The sequence below is a fragment of the Crotalus tigris genome, unplaced genomic scaffold (assembly GCF_016545835.1).
Source record: "Crotalus tigris isolate CLP2741 ecotype Arizona unplaced genomic scaffold, ASM1654583v1 scf7180000021050.780039, whole genome shotgun sequence".
Lineage (NCBI taxonomy): Eukaryota > Metazoa > Chordata > Lepidosauria > Squamata > Viperidae > Crotalus > Crotalus tigris.
In genome coordinates this window covers 28866-52828 of record NW_024098328.1, presented here as the reverse complement: position 1 = coordinate 52828, position 23963 = coordinate 28866, and the positions used below count along the sequence as shown (strand labels likewise).

The 23963-nt window shown below is 39.8% G+C and overlaps 1 protein-coding gene across 1 annotated transcript in view; it reads left to right on the top strand.

The window, feature by feature from the left end:
- LOC120319950 (ephrin type-A receptor 5-like) overlaps window positions 1–23551 on the top strand; it is a 518483-nt gene extending 494932 nt beyond the window's left edge. Inside the window, exon 20 of the mRNA XM_039369333.1 lies at window positions 20337–23551. Coding sequence (XP_039225267.1) covers window positions 20337–20401 — 65 coding nt within the window. The 3' untranslated portion in view covers window positions 20402–23551. The remainder of the gene's footprint in view (window positions 1–20336) is intronic.
- Window positions 23552–23963: the final 412 nt, after the last annotated feature.

Below are 23963 nucleotides of genomic sequence, written 5' to 3'. Positions count from 1 at the left end.
ATTCTTTTATAGAGGGTATTATTACAGTTTCTTCAATATTATAGCTTTTACCACTTTTTGCAATTAATTGTGAAATGCGATAAGCGCAAATTAATCCACCTTCATTCGCTGCATGTTGTTTCTTAAATGATACAACGATTGTTGAACAATTTTGAAATTTTTTATATATTTCCTGAAAATATTCAGTGGGCTTGTCCTTATCATTTGAATGCTTTGTAGAAAGATGTTCTCGCAATCGACTTGGCTTCATTGCCTCATTGGATAATGTTTTATGACACAATAAACACATTGGGTGTTGTTTATTTACAACAGATTCTATGAAACCCATCTTCAGATACTCTGGCAAATAGCCATGAGCGTATTTCTTTTTTTGAGACATGGCCTCTACCTTGGTCTTGAGGGAATGCCCAGTGGAGTCTGGTTTGCCCCTGATCCGTGCCTGTCACAGCAGGATGAAGAGAGAGCCTGGTTCTTGTCAGAGGTGCCTGAAACCTCTATGACTGAGGGCTCTGTGTGACTCTCAAAATGGTGGCCGCGCCAACGACTTTCTGTCCTGGGTAACCAGAAATGAAGAGAAAGCCTTTATGGCCTCTACCTTGGTATTGAGGGAATGCCCAGTGGAGTCTGGTTTGCCCCTGATCCATGCCTGTCACAGCAGGATGAAGAGAGAGCCTGGTTCTTGTCAGAGATGTCTGAAACCTCTATGACTGAGGGCTCTGTGCGGCTCTCAAAATGGCGGCCGCACCAAAATTAGCGGCCGCTTGTATTTCGGCTGGGCCTTCCCAGCCATGAGGGGCTCTAAGAGGAAGCTTGTTGTTCGTTGTGCCTTTAATTTCCACCCCCCGAAGCCGAAAATGAGGCACTTGCAGTTTTATCTCGTTGCGCAGCCTCTGCTGCGATCCGGATCGTCGAGAAAGTTCATGGGAGCCTCGCGATGATGGCGCGCTTCAGCGAGGCTCTCTGGCCTCCGAGAGCTCCGTGGGGGGGTCGCACAGCTGAGGCTAACACCCCGCGCCTGCTGGAAAGCTCTGTGAGCCGATCGGAGGGCTCAATGGATCCAAAAATTTAAACGGCTCGATTGAACCCCTACCGCCCACCAAAAAAGCTGGAACACCCACTAGTGGGCGGTAGGGACCAGGTTGACTACCACTGCTCTAAAGCAACCATATTCAAGGTCTTCAGTGGAACTACTGTGTATCTAAATGGAGGGAAGCATGCAGTGGAGTATCTCAAGATTCTGTCTTAGATTCAACATCTTCATAAATTATTTGAACCTGGTACCTGGCTCAACAGTAGTAACTGTGCGAGAGATCTAGATGTCCTAGTGACAACCAGTTATGTATGAGCCACCAGTTTGCCGCAACTGCCAAAAATCTTCACTGATTGGGTAATGAAACATCTACAAAAAAACAACCAAGTTCAGAGAGCCCCAAGGACCCCTGATTTCAGCCTTGAGCTACAAAGATTCTCTTTTATTGCTGCCAAAAAAGCCAATGCAATCCTTGGCTGCATCAAGGATCTGCCTGCCGCAAATCACCCAAGCAGCCCAGCAGCGCTATGGCAGTCACGCCCTCTGCCCGTGCCCTGCAGCATCAACTGTGCATGATGGGGTGTGGTGGCAGAGTCTTGTCTACGCTGCCTGGCTGCCATGTCCTTGACTGTGCTGCTCCACATGGGCCACACTCAGGGGCGACTTTCCTTCATGGGGGCTGCTGGAAAGGAGGAGGTCATGGGGGGAGGTGAGGCTGGGGCAACGGCATGTGTGCCCACAGAGAGGGCTCTGAGTGCCGCCTCTGGCATCCGTGCCATAGGTTCGCCACCACTGGCCTATATGATGAATGGTTGTGGGAACTAGCTTTGTCGAAACTAAGGGAAGAACCAGGAGTGCCTAGTGGCATTCCAATACTTGAGGGGCTGTCACTGAGAAGTGTCATTCTCCAAAGCAACTGAGGACTGGACAATGAATAGAACAAGGACAAGATCAAAGATTATCAAGTTGTGGATGCTCCATCTTAGAGGTTTTCCGGAAGAGATTGGACAATCATTTGTCCAGGATGATATTTGTCCAGGATCTCTTTTTTGAGCAGGGGGTTGGACTAGAAGACTTCAAGGTGTCTTATGTTCTACCTTATTGTTCCTACCAGCACACAAATAATCTTAATTTTTATTTTGCTCAGTTTATCATTTTTCTATCCCATTTCTTTATCAAAACCCATCATGACTAAAAAATTCACTCAAAATTAATATGAATTTTATGCTCATCTCTTATTATGCACATTCTTCACTTTTTTCCAAATACGCACATTTTTTCATAAATTTTATTAATAATACAAAATTAAAAATACATTGGACATAGATATGATGTCACTGGTTCCATACATCTTCCGTCACTTTACAGTAATAGTAGTACTCATATAGACATATAGTTCTTGAGCTTGCTCACTATTTATAATATAATATTAACACTTTTCCCCTTATTTCTGTATATTTATTTATCTTTTAAATATACCTTTGTCTATAATCTATATTTTATTCTAACACTATACATTTGTCTTGGCTACCCTCTTGTTATCTATCCAATCATAAAATTGTTCCCAGATTTTGTAGTACTTAGTTTCACTTTTATCCTTGAATTCCAATGTAAGTTTATCCATTTCTGCGCAATTGAAAATTTTCAGTAATATTTCTTCGGTTGGAATAGCTTTCTCTTTCCATTTTTGAGTGAAGGCTATTCATGCCGCTGTTACTATATGCAGTAATAAATAATTTGTACCTTTCTTATATTTTCTTTCTATAATTCTCAATAAAAAAAATTCCGGTTTGGCCTCTATGTCTATTAGCAAAATTTCTTCCAGCCATTTCTTTAATAAATTCCACAATTTTTGTACCTTTGGGCATTCCCACCACATGTGGTAGTAATTCCCAACGGTCTCTCCACATTTCCAGCATATCGAGGATTTCCCCTTATTTATTCGTGCTAATCTTGTGGCAGGGAGGTGCCACCTATAAAACATCTTATAGAGGTTTTCCTTATAGGAGGTTGCTAAAGTAATTTTTAGGTTTTTCCCCCATAAATTTTGCCAATTATCCAAATCAATATTGTGCCCAAAATATTTACACCGAATTATCATCGTTTCTTTCACCTGTTCCTCGATCATACCTTATTCTAATAAATATCGATATAGTTTACTTATGGTATTGCCTTCCCGACTAAATAAGATTTTATCTAATTCTGAAGAGTCTTGCTTTATGCCCCTATCCTTTTTGTCTTTATTAAATTTGGATTGAATTTGAAGATACACCCATCATTCCAATTCAATTCCTTCTTCCTTTAAAGTATTTCTCACTTTTAATTCTCCTTTCTCATTCAAAATATCTTTATAGGTGGCAGCACCCCCGCATTTTATCAAATTTGGATGTATGTACATTTCTAATGTAGACACCCAGTTGGAAATTTTCATATAATTATTTCTTTTTATTTTTTTCCAGATATCCAATAATGCTCTTCTAATATAATGCTTTCGGAAGTACTGCTGGGCTAAATGTCTTTCTTCCCATAAAATAGCGTGCCATCCTATCTGTAGATCATGACCTTCTAGTGCTAATAATTTGTATTTTTGAGATGTATCCACTCATTCAGCCAAACCAACGCCGCTGCCTGATAATACTTTGTCCAGTCTAGTAGGCCAAATCCTCCTCTTTCTCTAGCATCTTGTAATAGTTTTAATCTGATTCTCAATCGTTTCCCTTGCCATATGAATTTTGAAATGAGTCTATCCAAATTTGTAAAAAAATTATTTTTAAGCCAAATTGGTATGCATTGAAATAGAAACAATATTTTCGGAAATACATTCATTTTAATGGTGGCTATCCTACCCATTAAAGATAACTGCCCATTTTCCTAAATCAGACCTAATTTGCACCATTAATTTAGCATAGTTATCTTCTTTCAGTGTGATGCATCTCACTGTCAATTGGATTCCCAAATATCTTATTTTTTTCGTGGTCTGCATATTTATCTTTCCCTCCAATTCTTTTTTTTTTTTTTTTGCTCTTCAGTCATATTTTTAACTATTATTTTTGTTTTATCATTTATTTTCAGGCCTGCTACTTCCTCATAGTCCTCCAGCACTTCCATCAGCCTAAGACCAGATTGTATAGGTTCTTCAATAATAAATACAAGGTCGTCCGCAAATGCCTGTACCTTAAAACTTTCTTTTCTTATTTTTAAACCTTTGATTTGTTTGTCTTCTCAAATTGTTCTAATTAAAGCCTCTAATGATAAGATAAAAAGCAGTGGAGATAGCGGACAGCCTTGCCTTGTGCCTTTTTGGATTAAAAAGTTCTTTGTCGTTTCTCCATTTATCACCACTCTAGCTTCTTGTCTGGAATAGATTGTTTGGAACATCTTTATAAATTTTCCCCAAAATCCATATATTTTAATTGTTCTAGTATGAAGTCCCATTTGACGTTGTCAAATGCTTTTTGTGCATCAATGAATATCAACGCCATTTGTTTTTCATTATGAGCTTCATAATATTCTATCATGTCCAAAATAATCCTAATATTATCCCTTATATGCCATCCGGGAAGAAAGCCGTTTTGGTCAGTATGAATAAAATTCTCTAAAATTTTCTTTAGTCTATCTGCCATAATTGTCATAAAGATTTTATAGTCCGAGTTTAGTAGAGATATCGGCCTATAGTTTTTAATATAATCAGATCAGAATTTTCTTTGGGAATCAATGTGATTGTTGCTTCTTTCCACGATTCAGGTATCTTAGCTTTATTCAGTACATCATTATACACCTCTAATAACAGTGGGCTTAATAATTCGTGGTGATTTTTATAGATTTCTGAAGGTAGACCATCTGGGCCTGGTGTTTTGTTACTTTTTTGTTTTTTAATTGCCTCAGATATCTCCCCTGCTGTTATCTCATTATTTAGTAAATTTTTACCTTCCTCAGAGATTCTGGGCAAATCTGTTTTTTGAAGGTATTGCACCATCTTGCCTTCTTCTACCTTCTCCTTATCCTCATAAAGGTTTTTAAAGAACTCATATGCTTCCTTCCTCTTTTCCTCATTTTGGTAGATTAACTCTTCTTCTTCATTATATAATTTGCTAATCTGGTTCTTTCCTTTCCGTTTCCTTAGTCTATAAGCCAGTCATCTTCCTGGCTTATTTGCATTTTCAAAAAAAAAATGTTTAATGCTTTTAATTTGTTGTGCCATATTTTCCTTTTTGATGATATTTAACTTATGTTTAATTATGTTTATTTGATGTTTCAATTCCCGTTTTATGGGTTCTTCCTGCAACTCCATTTCCAGTTTGCTAAGAGTTTCCTCTAAGTTTTTTTGCCATTGTCTTTTTTGTTTGTTGTCTTTGCCATATATGATATTGTGATACCCCTCATAAAAGCTTTTGCTGTGTCCCACGGATTCTGGTTGTTCGTATTTTCTTTCTTATTACTTTAAAAGAACAAACTCATTTGATCATCCATCTTTAATTTAAATTCATTTTGGTTCAAAATTGCTCTTTTTAGGGTACATCTCTTTATCTTTTTTTGCCCTTTCCATTTAATTTTAATGGGATTATGGTCTGCCAATGAATTTATGTCAATATTAATTTCCTCAATTCCCAAATTCACATCTGTTGATGCCCAAACCATATCAATTCGAGACCAAGATTGATGTCTACCTGAATAAGTATATTGTTTCTTATCTCCATTTCTTTCCCTCCAACAATCCTTTAGTTCTTCCACCATCTCAAAAAATGAATTAGGTAATATCCTTCTAACACCTTTCTTTCGTCTGTTATTTCTATAATCTAGTTCTCTGTCTACAATCGCATTAAAATCCCCAATTATATACAAATTATCACAGTCTAAGTCTCTAATTATGTTATACAGTTTCTTATAAAATAGTTTTTGGCCCTCATTTGACGCATATATTCCAACTAACATCAATTTTTTTCCATCCACAGTTAGTTCTATTATCAATATTCTACCCTTCTCATCTTTTTACACCTGTTTTATAGACATCCTGTAATACTTTAACTTACATTATGAAGAATGCAGGTATTAACCTACAAACATGTTTTAATTTATATTAGTTTGCAGAACTAGGCATTGGAACTGAACCAGTTTCTTATTACACTATTCCCAATTGACGACTATTCAGCCTCTGCTTGAAAACCTCTAGTTAAGGGGATGAAACCATTTAATCTATTCCATTGATAGAGAACTCTTACTTCTTATTTCCTAATGTCATATATATATATATATATATATATATATATATATATATATATATATATATATATATATATATATATATATAGGTCTTTGGTTGTTCGGTTTTCTCCCGCGTAAAATTGGAAGTGTCTTGGCGACGTTTCGACGAAGTCCCATTCGTCATCTTCAGGCTGGTGTTTTCAGCTTCGTGCTTGAGCAGCAATGTGTGGTCTTAGCTGTTTCTTCCTTTTAACTGCCAGTGGGGTATGAACTGATTGGGTGGGAGCTTGGCTGTGTTCTGATTGGGTGGAGGTGTGTTCTGAATGGTTAGGGGCTTGGCTGTGCTCTGATTGGCTGGGGGAGTGTTCTGTTTGGTTGTGCTCAGGTTAGTCTGAGTTGCAGAGGGGTTTAAGATTTTGGGGTTAGGGAGTCGTTTGTCAATAAGGGCAGGTTTCCAAATGGCTGGTAGGCGGGAGGTATCATCTCGCTTGTTCATGCTGTGTGGGCGTTTTTCTATCTCGATGGCTTCTCTGATTATTCTGTTATTAAAATGTTCACTTTTGGCAATGGTTCTGGTATTTTTAAAGTCAATTTCATGTCCTGTGGCTTTAAGGTGTTGGACCAGGGAAGATGTTGGTTCCTCTTTTTTGACTGAGTTCTTATGTTCTTCAATGCGTGCACTTATTCTTCTGTTGGTTTGTCCGATGTATGTGGTGGGACAAGTGGTGCATGGGATTTCGTATACTCCTTGATTTTCTAATTCAATTTTATCTTTGGGGTTTCTAAGGATGGTGGATATTTTTCTGTTTGTGCAGAATGCTGTTTTGATGTTGTGTTTATGGAGGATCTTACTGATTCTGTCTGTGGTGCCTTTTATGTATGGGAGGAGGGCTTTGCCGTTTTCTTGTTCTTTGTCTTGGATTTTAGTGGGGGTTTCTTTTTGGATTAGGTTTGTAATCTTATTTCTATGGAATCCATTGGATGTTAGTACATTGGTGAGAGTGTGTAGTTCGGGTTTTAGGTGTTGTTCGTCAGCTAAGCGTTTTGTTCTGGAGATGAGTGTCTTGGCTACAGAGTTGATCTGTGCTGGGTGGTGGTGTGAGAGAGCGTGCAGATAGCGGTTTGTGTGTGTTTTCTTCTGGTAGATGGTGTGTCCTAGGGAGCCATTGGATTTCTTGTAGACTAAGACATCCAGGAAGGGAAGTGGTTGTTAGTTTATGTTTCCATGGTGAACTGTATTTTGGGGTGTAGGCTGTTGAGGTGTGTGAGGAAGTTGTCCAGTTTTTCTTTCCCATGGGGCCAGATTATGAAGGTGTCGTCTACGTATCTGAGCCAGAGTTTGGGTTTGTGATCAGATTTTTTAGAGCTTGGGTTTCAAAGTGTTCCATGTAGAGGTTGGCAATGACAGGTGAGAGGGGGTGATCCCATGGGTGCTCCTTCTGTTTGTTTGTATTTTGTCCATTATAGATGAAGTATGTGTTGGATAGGCAGTGGTTGGTCAGATCTAAGATGTGTTTGGGGGGGTTATATTTGTTTTGAATAGCTGTCAAGGCTTCTTTGATAGGCACTTGGGTGAAGAGGGATATGACATCGAAGCTCACTAGTAGGTCGCTGGGCTGTAAGTTTTGTTTCTTTATGATCTCTATAAACTGGAATGAGTTTTTTACGTGTGAGGTAATGGATTCTGCATAGGGCTGTAGTTGTTTGGCGAGAAATTTGGCTAGGTTTTGTAGAGGTGAGCCTATGGAGCTGACTATAGGTCTGAGTGGGGTTCCTTCCTTGTGTATCTTGGGGAGACCATAGAGTTTGGGGCATCTGGATGATTTCTCTCTGGGAATGATTCTTTGCTGGATCTCTTCGCTAATGGGGGAGGCTTTTATTTGGATCTGGTGGTTTTTTCCAGGTAGGTGGTGGGATCTGTATTTAGGGGTTTGTATGTGGAGTCTTGGAGTAGGTTGGTTAATTGGTTGGTAGTCAGATGTGTTCATAACCACCGTGGCGTTGCCCTTGTCTGCTGGTAGGATTATTATGCTGGTGTCTTCTTTAAGGTTACGTAGTGCTGTCTGTTCCTCTTTGGGTAAGTTGCTTTTGGGTGGCTTGCTGGTGCAGAGGATGTTGGTGATTTCGAGTCTGATTCTGTTGGCGTCGTCGGGGTTGATTTTAGTCAGGCTGGTTTCAACTCCACATATAATGGTTTCAGTGGGGATGTGTTTGGGAGCGACTGCAAAGTTGAATCCTTTGGAAAGGACATTGGTTTCGGCTTTGGTGAGGATCCTATCTGAGATGTTATGCACTGTCTGCTTCATGTGTGGCTGTGAGGGAGGAGGGGTTTGTTTCTGGCGTTCTTGTAGTCTTCGGAGTTTGTTGGTGTGTGTATCTGTCTTGAGGGTGGTCTGTGTTTCGGCTCTCCAGACGGCAAGTTGTTTGGATTGGTCCCAAAGTGCGGGGTGGATCTTGTTGCTGAGTTTGAGGTGGAGTGTGAGGAGATCTTTGTTAATTCGGTCTAGGAGGAATCTTTTTGTGTGAAGTTCATTTCTGATTAGGGCCAATTCTGTTCTTTTCAGGATCCGTTTGGTGGCTGCAGAGTTGGAGTGGAATTTCAGTTGGAAACATGTGGGGATTAGATTTTGATCTCGGCAGTTGCGTAGGAATGCGAGGTCGCATAAAATGGAAGCTTTTGGACTTCAAGTTTTTCATAGGTCCTGGTCAGATGGTGGATTTCCTCCCCGTAGAGGTTCAATATTTGTTTTCTGAGGTTTTCGCGGGTATTTGTATGTAGGTCTTTGGTTGTTCGGGTTTTCTCCCACGTAAAATTGGAAGTGTCTTGGCGACGTTTCGACGAAGTCCCATTCGTCATCTTCAGGCTGGTGCTTTCAGCTTCGTGCCTCGAGCAGCAATGTGTGGTCTTAGCTGTTTCTTCCTTTTAACTGCCAGTGGGGGTATGAACTGATTGGGTGGGAGCTTGGCTGTGTTCTGATTGGGTGGAGGTGTGTTCTGATTGGTTAGGGGCTTGGCTGTGCTCTGATTGGCTGGGGGGTTGGCTGTGCTCTGATTGGCTGGGGGGTTGGCTGTGCTCTGATTGGCTGGGGGAGTGTTCTGTTTGGTTGTGCTCAGGTTAGTCTGAGTTGCAGAGGGATTCAAGATTTTGGGCTGCCCTGCCATTCCTTGGCTTCGCGTTCGTGGTCGTGCTTCTTCTTCATGGAGGGTGTCAGTTTGCTTCATGTATGGATTGGGGGGGTTTAAAGTGGCTAATGATGCAGCTGTGGTCTGGCTTCTGGTTTGTGGTCGTGCCTCATAGTCAGTGTGGCTTTGGGTTTGTTTTTTGCGTGGATGTTTGGTGGTGACCTCCTGTGTGGTTTTTGTGAGTGTGGGTCTGGTATCATTTTTTGTGTTAGGGAGTCGTTTGTCAATGAGGGCGGGTTTCCAAATGGCTGGTAGGCGGGAGGTATCATCTCGCTTGTTCATGCTGTGTGGACGTTTTTCTATCTCGATGGCTTCTCTGATTATTCTGTTATTAAAATGTTCACTTTTGGCAATGGTTCTGGTATTTTTAAAGTCAATTTCATGTCCTGTAGCTTTAAGGTGTTGGACCAGGGAAGATGTTGGTTCCTCTTTTTTGATTGAGTTCTTATGTTCTTCAATGCGTGCACTTATTCTTCTGTTGGTTTGTCCGATGTATGTGGTGGGACAAGTGGTGCATGGGATTTCGTATACTCCTTGATTTTCTAATTCAATTTTATCTTTGGGGTTTTAAGGATGGTGGATATTTTTCTGTTTGTGCAGAATGCTGTTTTGATGTTGTGTTTATGGAGGATCTTACTGATTCTGTCTGTGGTGCCTTTTATGTATGGGAGGAGGGCTTTGCCGTTTTCTTGTTCTTTGTCTTGGATTTTAGTGGGGGTTTCTTTTTGGATTAGGTTTGTAATCTTATTTCTATGGAATCCATTGGATGTTAGTACATTGGTGAGAGTGTGTAGTTCGGGTTTTAGGTGTTGTTCGTCAGCTAAGCGTTTTGTTCTGGAGATGAGTGTCTTGGCTACAGAGTTGATCTGTGCTGGGTGGTGGTGTGAGAGAGCGTGCAGATAGCGGTTTGTGTGTGTTTTCTTCTGGTAGATGGTGTGTCCTAGGGAGCCATTGGATTTCTTGTAGACTAAGACATCCAGGAAGGGAAGTTGGTTGTTAGCTTCTGTTTCCATGGTGAACTGTATTTTGGGGTGTAGGCTGTTGAGGTGTGTGAGGAAGTTGTCCAGTTTTTCTTTCCCATGTGGCCAGATTATGAAGGTGTCGTCTACGTATCTGAGCCAGAGTTTGGGTTTGTGATCAGATTTTTCTAGAGCTTGGTTTTCAAAGTGTTCCATGTAGAGGTTGGCAATGACAGGTGAGAGTGGTGATCCCATGGGTGCTCCTTCTGTTTGTTTGTATTTTGTCCATTATAGTGAAGTATGATGTTTGGATAGGCAGGGTTGTCAGATCTAAGATGTGTTTGGGGGTTTTATATTTGTTTGATAGCTGCAAGGCTTACTTTGCTAGGCACTTTTGTTTGAAGATGGATATGACATGAAGCTCACTAGTAGGTCGCTGGGGCTGTAAGTTGTGTTTCTTTTATGAATCTCTATAAACTGGAATGAGTTTTTTACGTGTGAGGTAATGGACTCTGCATAGGGCTGTAGTTGTTTGGCGAGAAATTTGGCTAGGGTTTGTAGAGGGTGAGCCTATGGAGCTGACTATAGTCTGAGTGGGGTTCCTTCTTTGTGTATCTTGGGGAGACCATAGAGTTTGGGGCATCTGGATGATTTCTCTCTGGGAATGATTCTTTGCTGGATCTCTTCGCTAATGGGGGAGGCTTTTATTTTGGATATGGTGGTTTTTTCCAGGTAGGTGGTGGGATCTGTATTTAGGGGTTTGTATGTGGAGTCTTGGAGTAGGTTGGTTAATTTGGTTGGGTAGTCAGATGTGTTCATAACCACCGTGGCGTTGCCCTTGTCTGCTGGTAGGATTATTATGCTGGTGTCTTCTTTCAGGTTACGTAGTGCTGTCTGTTCCTCTTTGGGTAAGTTGCTTTTGGGTGGCTTGCTGGTGCAGAGGATCGTTGGTGATTCGAGTCTACGAACAATCCCATGCACACTTGTCCCCCACATACAGCGGACATAAACCAACAGAAGAATAAGTGCACGCATTGAAGAACATAAGAACTCAGTCAAAAAAGAGGAACCAACATCTTCCCTGGTCCAACACCTTAAAGATACAGGACATGAAATTGACTTTAAAAATACCAGAACCATTGCCAAAAGTGAACATTTTAATAACAGAATAATCAGAGAAGCCATCGAGATAGAAAAACGCCCACACAGCCTGAACAAGCGAGATGATACCTCCCGCCTACCAGCCATTTGGAAACCCGCCCTCATTGACAAACGACTCCCTAACACAAAAAATGATACCAGACCACACAGGAGGTCACTACCAAACACCCACGCAAAAAACAAACCCAAAGCCACACGGACTATGAGGCACGACCACAAACCAGAAGCCAGACCACAGCTGCATCATTAGCCACTTTAAACCCCCCCACTCCATACATGAAGCAAACTGACACCCTCCATGAAGAGGAAGCACGACCACGAACGCGAAGCCAAGGAATGGCAGGGCAGCCCAAAATCTTGAATCCCTCTGCAAACCTCAGACTAACCTGGGAGCAACCAAAAAGAACCAACCCCCCAGCCAATCAGAGCACAACCAACCCCCCAGCCAATCAGAGCACAGCCAACCCCCCAGCCAATCAGAGCACAGCCACGCCCCTAACCAATCAGAACACACCTCCACCCAATCAGAACACAGCCAAGCTCCCACCCAATCAGTTCATACCACCACTGGCAGTTAAAAGGAAGAAACAGCTAAGACCACACATTGCTGCTCAAAGCATGAAGCTGAAAACACCAGCCTGAAGATGACGAATGGGACTTCGTCGAAACGTCGCCAAGACACTTCCAATTTTACGCGGGAGAAAACCCGAACAACCAAAGACCTACATACAAACACCCGCGAAAACCTCAGAAAACAAATATTGAACCTCTACGGGGAGAAAATCCACCATCTGACCAGGACCTATGAAAAACTTGAAGTCCAAAGAGCTTCCATTTTATGCGACCTCGAATTCCTACGCAACTGCCAAGATCAAAATCTAATCCCCATATGTTTCCAACTGAAATTCCACTCCAACTCTGCAGCCACCAAACGGATCCTGAAAAGAACAGAATTGGCCCTAATCAGAAATGAACTTCACACAAAAAGATTCCTCCTAGACCCAATCAACAAACATCTCCTCACACTTCACCTCAAACTCAGCAACAAGATCCACCCCGCACTTTGGGACAAATCCAAACAACTTGCCGTCTGGAGAGCCGAAACACAGACCACCCTCAAGACAGATACACACACCAACAAACTCCGAAGACTACAAGAACGCCAGAAACAAACCCCTCCTCCCTCACAGCCACACATGAAACAAACAGTGCATAACATCTCAGATAGGATCCTCACCAAAGCCGAAACCAATGTCCTTTCCAAAGGATTCAACTTTGCAGTCGCTCCCAAAAAACATCCCCACTGAAACCATTATATGTGGAGTTGAAACCAGCCTGACTAAAATCAACCCCGACGACGCCAACAGAATCAGACTCGAAATCACCAACATCCTCTGCACCAGCAAGCCACCCAAAAGCAACTTACCCAAAGAGGAACAGACAGCACTACGTAACCTTAAAGAAGACACCAGCATAATAATCCTACCAGCAGACAAGGGCAACGCCACGGTGGTTATGAACACATCTGACTACCAAACCAAATTAACCAACCTACTCCAAGACTCCACATACAAACCCCTAAATACAGATCCCACCACCTACCTGGAAAAAACCACCAGATCCAAAATAAAAGCCTCCCCCATTAGCGAAGAGATCCAGCAAAGAATCATTCCCAGAGAGAAATCATCCAGATGCCCCAAACTCTATGGTCTCCCCAAGATACAAAGGAAGGAACCCCACTCAGACCTATAGTCAGCTCCATAGGCTCACCTCTACAAAACCTAGCCAAATTTCTCGCCAAACAACTACAGCCCTATGCAGAATCCATTACCTCACACGTAAAAAACTCATTCCAGTTTATAGAGATCATAAAGAAACAAAACTTACAGCCCAGCGACCTACTAGTGAGCTTCGATGTCATATCCCTCTTCACCCAAGTGCCTATCAAAGAAGCCTTGACAGCTATCCAAAACAAATATAACCCCCCCAAACACATCTTAGATCTGACCAACCACTGCCTATCCAACACATACTTCATCTATAATGGACAAAAATACAAACAAACAGAAGGAGCACCCATGGGATCACCCCTCTCACCTGTCATTGCCAACCTCTACATGGAACACTTTGAAACCCAAGCTCTAGAAAAATCTGATCACAAACCCAAACTCTGGCTCAGATACGTAGACGACACCTTCATAATCTGGCCACATGGGAAAGAAAAACTGGACAACTTCCTCACACACCTCAACAGCCTACACCCCAAAATACAGTTCACCATGGAAACAGAAACTAACAACCAACTTCCCTTCCTGGATGTCTTAGTCTACAAGAAATCCAATGGCTCCCTAGGACACACCATCTACCAGAAGAAAACACACACAAACCGCTATCTGCACGCTCTCTCACACCACCACCCAGCACAGATCAACTCTGTAGCCAAGACACTCATCTCCAGAACAAAACGCTTAGCTGACGAACAACACCTAAAACCCGAACTACACACTCTCACCAATGTACTAACATCCAATGGATTCCATAGAAATAAGATTACAAACCTAATCCAAAAAGAAACCCCCACTAAAATCCAAGACAAAGAACAAGAAAACGGCAAAGCCATCCTCCCATACATAAAAGGCACCACAGACAGAATCAGTAAGATCCTCCATAAACACAACATCAAAACAGCATTCTGCACAAACAGAAAAATATCCACCATCCTTAGAAACCCCAAAGATAAAATTGAATTAGAAAATCAAGGAGTATACGAAATCCCATGCACCACTTGTCCCACCACATACATCGGACAAACCAACAGAAGAATAAGTGCACGCATTGAAGAACATAAGAACTCAGTCAAAAAAGAGGAACCAACATCTTCCCTGGTCCAACACCTTAAAGCCACAGGACATGAAATTGACTTTAAAAATACCAGAACCATTGCCAAAAGTGAACATTTTAATAACAGAATAATCAGAGAAGCCATCGAGATAGAAAAACGCCCACACAGCATGAACAAGCGAGATGATACCTCCCGCCTACCAGCCATTTGGAAACCCGCCCTTATTGACAAACGACTCCCTAACACAAAAAATGATACCAGACCCACACTCACAAAAACCACACAGGATGTCACCACCACACATCCACGCAAAAAACAAACCCAAAGCCACACCGATGATGAGGCACGACCACAAACCAGAAGCCAGACCACAGCTGCATCATTAGCCACTTTAAACCCCCCCAATCCATACATGAAGCAAACTGACACCCTCCATGAAGAAGAAGCACGACCACGAACGCGAAGCCAAGGAATGGCAGGGCAGCCCAAAAGCTCCCACCCAATCAGTTCATACCCCCACTGGCAGTTAAAAGGAAGAAACAGCTAAGACCACACATTGCTGCTCGAGGCACGAAGCTGAAAGCACCAGCCTGAAGATGACGAATGGGACTTCGTCGAAACGTCGCCAAGACACTTCCAATTTTACGTGGGAGAAAACCCGAACAACCAAAGACCTACATATATATATATATATATATATATATATATATATATATATATATATATATATATATATATATATATATATACATACATACATACACACACACACACACACACACATTGTTTATTCTTATTTAATTTTTAATTTATTTGTTCTCCATCTCACAGTTTATGGCAATTCTGTTTCTTGCCATTAGAGCCACTGGAGAAATGTATCATCCCTTCATATTTTTGAAAAAGCTATGTATCCCTTTAACCTTGTCTTCTGCAAGTTAAACATTTCAATTGTTACACATAGGACTTCATTTTGAGTCCTTTCAAGATTTTAGTAGCCATTTTCTGGACCAGTTCCAATTTATGATTTTTTTGTAAAAGAAAAGAAAAGAACTGGTGTGCAGAACTGAATGCAATACTTCAAGTTAACCTGACCATATACCATGTTTTCCTGAAAGTAAGACCCTATCTTACTTTCTTTTGGGCTCTGAAATAAGCAGAAGGTTTTACTTTCGGGGACAGCTTACTTTTTGCTGGTACTGGCACCAATAGGCGCGAGCATGCGGGGTGGGGTGGGGACTGTGCATGGGGTGGAGAAGCAATGCGGCAGTGAGAGCATGGTGGTGGACCAGATATGGTACTGGTATGGCCATGGTGGGCGGTGGTGGAAAGGATGCTGACCCTGGTGCTGGGCGAGTTGGCAACCGCCAGAATGCCACACCTGCTGCCGGCCTGCCAGGGCCCTTTGCCAGTGACTGCTGGTGGAACTGGCTACTGCTGGCCCCATCCTCTCCATCCCACCACCTGCTTGCCTGCAGCCACAATGAACCAAACCCTCAGCAAGCCCCAGCCTCTGCCTGCCTGAATGCTGGCCCTACTGACATTTCTCAGCTGCGTTGGGTATCATGCGACTACCAAGTGGTTGCCCTTGTTGCTGGCCTTGTGGAGCTCTTTGCCCTCTGCCGGCATGCCTACTCAATGCTGCAGGCACCAGGCTAAGGGCTGAACCTGGCACTCTTTGGGCTCTGGCGGGTGCTGCATCTTTCATACCAGCTGGATGCTTTTGGCCTTTACTGGCTGCTTCTGCCAAATCACCTTCTGCCTGGCTGGTGGTTGCCACCATGAGGTTAGGAGGCGAAGCAGGTGGCAGGGGTTGGAGTTGCTTCCCTCTGCCTGCTGGACACCTGCTGAAGCCTTTCATGGTAAGGTTGCCATGCCCCCCCCCTGCCCAGATGCCCTCGCCTCCCCAAGCGATTTTTACTAACCTGCCTTTCAACTGCATTGTGTTTCTCCGTTTCCTTCTCAGCCTTTGCTGTGTGTTTGTGGGACAAAAAAAAGAAAAGTTCAATCAGACTTTCTAACTTTGTGAGATCTCACGAGAAGTTAGAAAGTCTGATTGAACTTTTCTTTTTTGTCCCACAAACATGCGGCAAAGGCTGAGAAGTGAACGGAGGAACAGAATGCAGCTGAAAAGCAGGTTAGTACAGAAAAAAAAATGCTTGGGGAGGTGAGGGCATGTGGGCGGGGGCGTGGCAACTTTATCCTGCATGGCTTTGGCAGGTGTCTTGCAGGCAGAGGAAAGCAACTCTACCCCCCCCCCCACGACCTGCTTCGTCTCCTTAACTCATGGTGGTAGTGGCAAAAGGCGATCCAGCAGGAGCAGCCGGTAAAGGCCAAAAGTGCCCAGCTGGTATGAAAGGTGCAGTGTCCGCCAGGGCCCAAAGAGCACCAGGTTCAGCCCTTAGCTCGGTGCCTGCAGCACCAAGTAGGCATGCAGGTTGGCAGCACTCACCAGCCCAAAGGCAAAGGCGTGGGTGGCGCGGTTTTACTGGTGGCCACTGGTGAAGGGGGGCCTCCAGGGAAGATCTGGGCCAACTCACTCTGCATCAGGCAGGAGCAGCCACCTGGGCAGCCCAGAGCAGCACAGCCAGGAGAGCAAAGAGCCATACAAGGCCAGCACCACGGGCAGCCACTTGGTGGCCGCATGGCACCAGACGCGGCTGAGAAATGTCCTAGCAGCAGTAGGGCCAGCAGGCAGGGTGATCGGAGGCTGGGGCTCACTGAAGGTTTGGTTCGTTATGGCCGCAGACAAGCAGATGGTGGGACAGAGAGGGCAGGGCCGGTGGTAGCTGGTTCCACTGGCAGCCGCTGGTGAAGGGCTCTGGCAGGCTGACAGCAGGGAGGGGTGCTCCAGCAACTGCATGGAAGATCTGGGCTGACTCACCCCACCCCGTGCTAGAGCTTACTTTCGAGGGATGGCCTATATTAGGCCCATCCCCCCAAAATCAGCTGGGGCTTACTTTTTGAGTAGGGTTTACTTTCAGGGAAACACAGTAATTACTTCCAGCAATCTGGACTCTCCTTTTTGATACACCTCAAGATGGTGTTGGTCTACTTTGCAGCTGTTGGAGTATGTTGAGCTTGTGATTCACTAGTACACCCAAATCCTTCTCACGTGTGAATCAGATCTCCCTATCCTGTCTTGTTTCTTATATTTTTTTTAACTTAAATGCATGACTTCACATTTCTCCATACGAAATTTCATTATGTTTGATTCCACATATTATTCTAGCTTATCTGAATGGGGGTGGGAGTTGTATTCTTAGAAGTATTAGCCACTTCTCCTTGCTGGCATTCCTGTCATCCCTAGTCCTTCTTTTCATTAAAGTAGACATACCCAATTCTAGCAACTGTTCTTTATACGTTTTAGCCTCCAGTCCTCTAATCATCTTTGTTGCTCTTATCTGCACTTTTTCTAGAGTCTCAACATTTTTTTATATCATTTATAAAAGTATTGAACAGCACTGGGCCCAAAGCAATGCCCTGTAGCATCCCATTGGAGATGTCTCTCTAGGTAGATTTGATACATTTTATAGCTATCTTTTGAATACAATCTTTGAGCCTACTGTGGATCCACCTACATTTGAGTTGTCAAACCTGTACTTGTCTATTTAGTTATTAAAAATGCTATAAGAGACTTGTAAAAAATAGGTTGTGCTGTTTTGTGTTGCAATGCAATGCTAAAGTATAAATTGAAGCTAATCAAAAATGCATTGGTGATTCTTCTTATTAGGGTCAAACACTAATGTTACATTTTTATTTTATGGACTACATTGACTCATAGTTTATTTCCAGAATCAATTTAGCATAAACTTTTAACCTTTAAATAAGCACTGGAATATTCAAAGGATTGCTGAGCTGTTTAAATGGCTGCCTGTGTATTAAGATTTTCAACAGAGACTGCTCCTGCCTTAATTTGAGGAATTATAGTTGACGCCAGAGGCAAAGGTTTACTCAGCAATAGCATCTTAATGTGGGATATTACCATTAATGAGATATATCTAATGTTTGGTATTGTTTCAATAAAAGGTGAAGGTATTTATATATTTTTAATCCACTTAAACTCCTATACTATTCTTATACATTTAATCAATGATGCTACTCCTTTCTATTGTGATGCTTTAATGTTCCTGTTTTATTATACTGATTTTAATATGTGAAGTGCAATTTTTAATATTTGCATGTTATTCTAGAACCCTATTGAAGAAAACGAAATATATCAAGTACATAATTAAAGATAAACTGCTCATTAATTTGATTTTTGTGGTTCCTTTAATTCACAGGATATTATCTGTGTAAGAATCAATGACCTTTAAAATGTAGCTTTTATAGCAGTGCTTTTTTCATGTGATCAAGATGCATGGCTTCCATTTCATGCTTTTAAATGGAATGACTGCAGACTTTGTTTGACTGCAAATATTGTATTACATTTTGTTTGACAAGGAAAGCTAAAAGGTTTAGATTTTATTCAGAATTTTGTAATTTAAATGTATAGAAGATGTAAAGGAGCTATAATTACATGCCAAAACTACAAAACCAATTGTACATATTTACTTGGTTCTTATCTTGCGGTTATAGTATATAACATATCTTTTTAGAAAGAGGGCAAAGGGGTATGGTTCCTACCCTTCTGAAGTACTCTAGATATATAGTTATCCATTCCTCTTAACTTCATTCCATCCTCTCCTTCCAGTTTAATCCCAGATCCTGCATTATCTCCACTAAATGTGTAAGCAATTTAGATCATTAAAATTTTAAATTAGTGAAAAGTACCCTTGATTATTAAAAAGCTTGCAAAGCAACTAGTGTTGTTTAAAAGAAAGAGAAAAAAAGCACAGTAGAATTTTAATGAATCAAATATAACTAAAATCAAGATGATTAAATCTATAATAATTTTGTTGATCCAATGGCACATCCTAAAGTTTTTCATTTTACTTTTTTGCTTTGGCTGTCATATTCTATATCATAACTTTCTAAAACTGTTTCATTTCTACAAAGTAGGAATTAGGAATCACACTATTTGGGAGATAGGTGGCATATAAATTTAATAAATAAATAAAATTAGTAATAAAATCAATTGTAGAAAATTCAACTGAAATTAAGTTTATTAAAAAGGGTTGAAAGTCGCCCTGGAGGGGTGACCACCATTGAGGAGGCTCCTCATCGACTGTGGGAGGGTGGCAGCAATTAGGGCCAACAGAGCAAAGATCACCCAATAAGATGGCCAATCACCTAGCTGCACCAGGTGAAAGTCACAAGAACATCTAAGTGTAAAGAACCACCGTGGATGATCTGTGTGAGACCTTTTCCTTCTTCTCTTTACCCTATTTTTTTTCCTTGTAAAAAGCCCCTTTGAAATTATTTTCCTGCCTTCCCCTGTCTGTGGGGGAAGAAAAGCTTTGAATAAAAGGAAAGAATAACTAACTTCCATGACTATTTTTACTTGTGGATACTCTGGGTTCCCGGAAAAACCCCTATTACAGAATTTTACTACCTGATCTAATCTATATGTGGAGAATATTATTTTTCCTATTTCTTTAATTGGGAAAATTTTACTGGCATCTGGAGAAAGATTTTATAATCTACTGGGGACATCTTGTGGTGAAACTCAAAACTGCAACTGCTTTCTCTTTTTTGATGCTGAGGTTGGTTTTGACCTTCAAATTATCATAAAATGGAAAAGATAAAGAAGTTGAAACAGCTGCTAGAAATTGTGGGGGTGGTCATTGGCTAACTGTTATTAAATATAGCCTCCACTAAAAGATTAAAGGACTGCTTTTAACTACCACTAAAATGGAGAAATCCTATTTACAAGTTAACTGTAAACTTATACTGGAAAAAAATCATGAAGCCACTGAGCAAGTATGTGCCAAAATAAAAGAAACTATTATAGAAATAAAAGTCAAAAACCCTACTTCAAATCTGCAAACTGACCTCCAGACTTCAACTGACTATTCTACAGGCCAAAAAACAACAGAAGAGGAACCAATCAATACCAAAGAGGATTTTATACCATCCAATATATAACCCACTGAGATTTTGGATGATCAAAAAGTAACTTTAACTAAACCATATATAACTCCAAAAGCAACAGGAATTGATGTACAAATACAATTTATTGAGAACTATGACGACTTTGATAACCAACCATTAATCACAACATTGGACACAACTGAGTGTGCTACTCAGTTGAATCAAACATCGAGATTTGAATTTTTAAAGCAACAAGGGATTAATCACAAAGGAGTCAGGTTCCTAAAACAAAGGATGGGACGTTTTCCCTTGACCCAAATGATATCACGAGGAATAAAGGGAGACTTATTTGTTAATATAGAGGCTCTGTTATGGAAACCTGCTTGGCACAAAAAGAAAGCCAGAATAAGACTTAAAAATGAGACTTAAAATTGTATGTAATGGGTTAAAAAGGCCTTTCAGAGACACGGATTGACTTAAGGTTTAAGATTCAGACTTATAAGCAAGAGGAAAATTGTTGGTTAATAGAATATATATGTGAAATAGAGTAAATGTATTTTTTGAAATAATATGCTTATTTTATGTACGATAACCACTTTGTAATGGAATGAGAATAAGAAAATGGATTGTGATAATAGAAAACATGGTATTAGTAAATGAGGAGTTAGCAGAATAAGAATAGAATATGTTTAAGAAATATAAGAATGTAATTGTTGGAACAATATGTTTATTTTTAGAAACTATAATTACTATGTTATGAAAAGAGGGAAATTAGGGATACCCGAAATATAAACAATATACTCATTTATGGCTAAATTGAAATACAAAATTTGAATTTTGTAAAGCTTAAATACAGGATTGGGATTTGTATAGTTAAAATGTTATTGATAATTTTATTTATTGATTGAATTTCACTAGAAATGTATTAATCTGAATATGGTATATTATTTGAGAGAACTAGAGAGGGAATTTTTAATGAGTTAACCTGAGCTATATACAAATGACTTTGTTTTTGAATAATTGATTACCCCATCAACACGCTGTTTCCTAAGCACCTTGATGTAAGAACTGAAAAAACTCAATAAAACTTGTATTAAAAAATGTCGTTAAATGTAACCAATTGTACTTCAGCTGCTTTCCATGGAACAAGAACTTCTTCAATATTCCAGTAATCTGGCTCCAATAAATTGAGAAATTGTAATGTATTCCTATCTTGAATTTGGCTATGATTTGCTTTTAAGTGTTCACAATCCATTAGTCTTTTTTTCAAATTAATTACAATGTTTTCTAAAAGTCTTTCCCAAGGAAGCCCGACAAATCGATGATGTTCTACAAATTTTACATTTTTGAAGGTTTCTGAAGTAATTAATTCATCAACCTTTTTTTCATATGGACCCTTTTCCTTTCCAAGCATTTGAAATGCTTTAATAGCTTATCACAAGTTTTTTAGCCTTTATTATGTCTATATTTCTTGCTTGCAGTGCATTTGAAAGAAGAGAAATTCGCTTAAAATATCAATCATCAATGCCAAATCAGTTATAAAATATTTATTTTCAAGACAAGCAGCCATGCCTAAGTACTTTTCATTTGAATAAAAATAATAATGTAGCACTGGATAAGCGAGCCACACAGCTAGGGTTGACATTAAACTACAGGCAGTCCATCTTGGTCCCCAAACTGTAACAATCTTTATAATTTTAATTCCAAGTTGTTTGGATATTTTGGTAAGTTCAATTTGGTTATTATTGGATTGATGAAAAATAGTATATATCTTATCAATAAATATTTTAAAATGATTTACTTGCTTTATTTCCTTTATCGAAACTAAAACAAGATGGAGGCGATGGTTTAAACAGTGCCATATTATTATGTTTGGAAAACCTTTTGCTATCCTAGTGCTCACTCCAGATTTTCTCCCAAGCATAACGCTGGCACCATTAGAGCAAAATCCTATGAGCTTTTGATGAAAAATGTTCTTTCATTTTTTCCTTAGAGAAGCTTGTTGTACATCTTTATTTTTCCCTGATGCCTCAATCTGAAAACCTTTCCATTCTTTTGACACATGAACACTTTTCTCTTTTGTGAAGTCATATTTTGCACAATACTCGCAACCTACACTTTGTTAGAAATTACCAGTTCGTCATATTTTTCTTTAAAATTGTTATATTGCTGCACTGTCCAGCATTCAGGAAGACTATTTTCAATTGTACTCGTTTTTTATTTCAATAATTGACGTGCTCCTTTCTTCAAGTTGGTGCAATTGTGCTTGTGACTGTTTTGTACCATCCATGGCCAATTCTGATACAACTGATTCCAATTTTGGTTTCTTATTGAAAAAAATCTGTCAAACTCTGTTGCCTTTTCATCCTTTTGAGGGCTACTGCAAAATCATTAAAATGTTTTATTTTAATATATAATAATAATACTATCTATTTATGGACATTACTCTTTATTGAAGATTACAAGATATGGTACAAAAACTTATTGAAAAGTGTATGCATCAATAACTAAGCAAGGACATGTAATAAAGAATACAAAGTTTTATAACATATTATTACTACAATCACCAGAGGAAATTATAGAATAAAGAGGAGGCAATAATTAGAATTTAAAGAAAAAGAAAAAATGGTAAAAGATAAGCCGATAGCTGGGACAAAACAAAAATATCCCAAAAATAAGCTGGTATTGCTCAAGTAGAAAGAATATCATGATTCAAACAATATGTCTAAACTACATCAGTATCAGTATTTAAAATTAAGGTATTTTAAGAATAAAGGAAAAATATATAAGGGAATCCCACCACTGGTGCATTTACAGGGGTTAAAAGTAACTTCCTAAATGTTAGAGTTAAATCATCTTTAAGTAAATCCTATTTTTATAGACTAGGCTGTAGAATCGTGCCAGCATCCATTGTTCACATTTTTTCTTTCTTTTTTATAATATTTTATTGGTTTTCCAGTTTTACATTTGAATATTTGGAAAGCAACGTGGTGATTGGTTAATCAATAGTTCAATAACAAAATCTTTAGTACATATCTCTGGTTATATCATCAAATGTTTCTTCCCTGTTTCCCTTAACATGTGCTATATCATATTTAAGCTAATAAATTTCTAATTGTATCAAACTCAGTGAAAACTTCATTATCACATTTATCAATACATTTTTGCTTATACATATCTTAATAGATCTTCATAAACAATCCATATCCTGTTATTAAGTTTTACCTAATTTTTAGTTTTTAATTACAGTACTCCAATTTAACCTTTAATATCCATAGTATTTGACTTTTGGGTAACCCAAATTTCCTTTGTCTCATTTCATAAAAATTATAATGTCTAAAATGCACATATTACTTACTTAAATATATTCTTATTCTATTTCGTAAATGTTTTCTATTTCTCACCCTAGTACATCACCACCTTAATAACAGAGTATCCTTTGTTAGCTCAAGTCCATCATCTATATTGTCTGGGCTAGTCAATAGTTCAAACCTATTTCCTAATAATTAGTTTTCTTTTCCCTTGTAAGTCTAAGTCTTCAGTAATAAACAAATTAATTGCTTATTTTTTAGCATTTTCCAACTATTTCAAAGCTAATAAGCAAATTTCCCCTTGT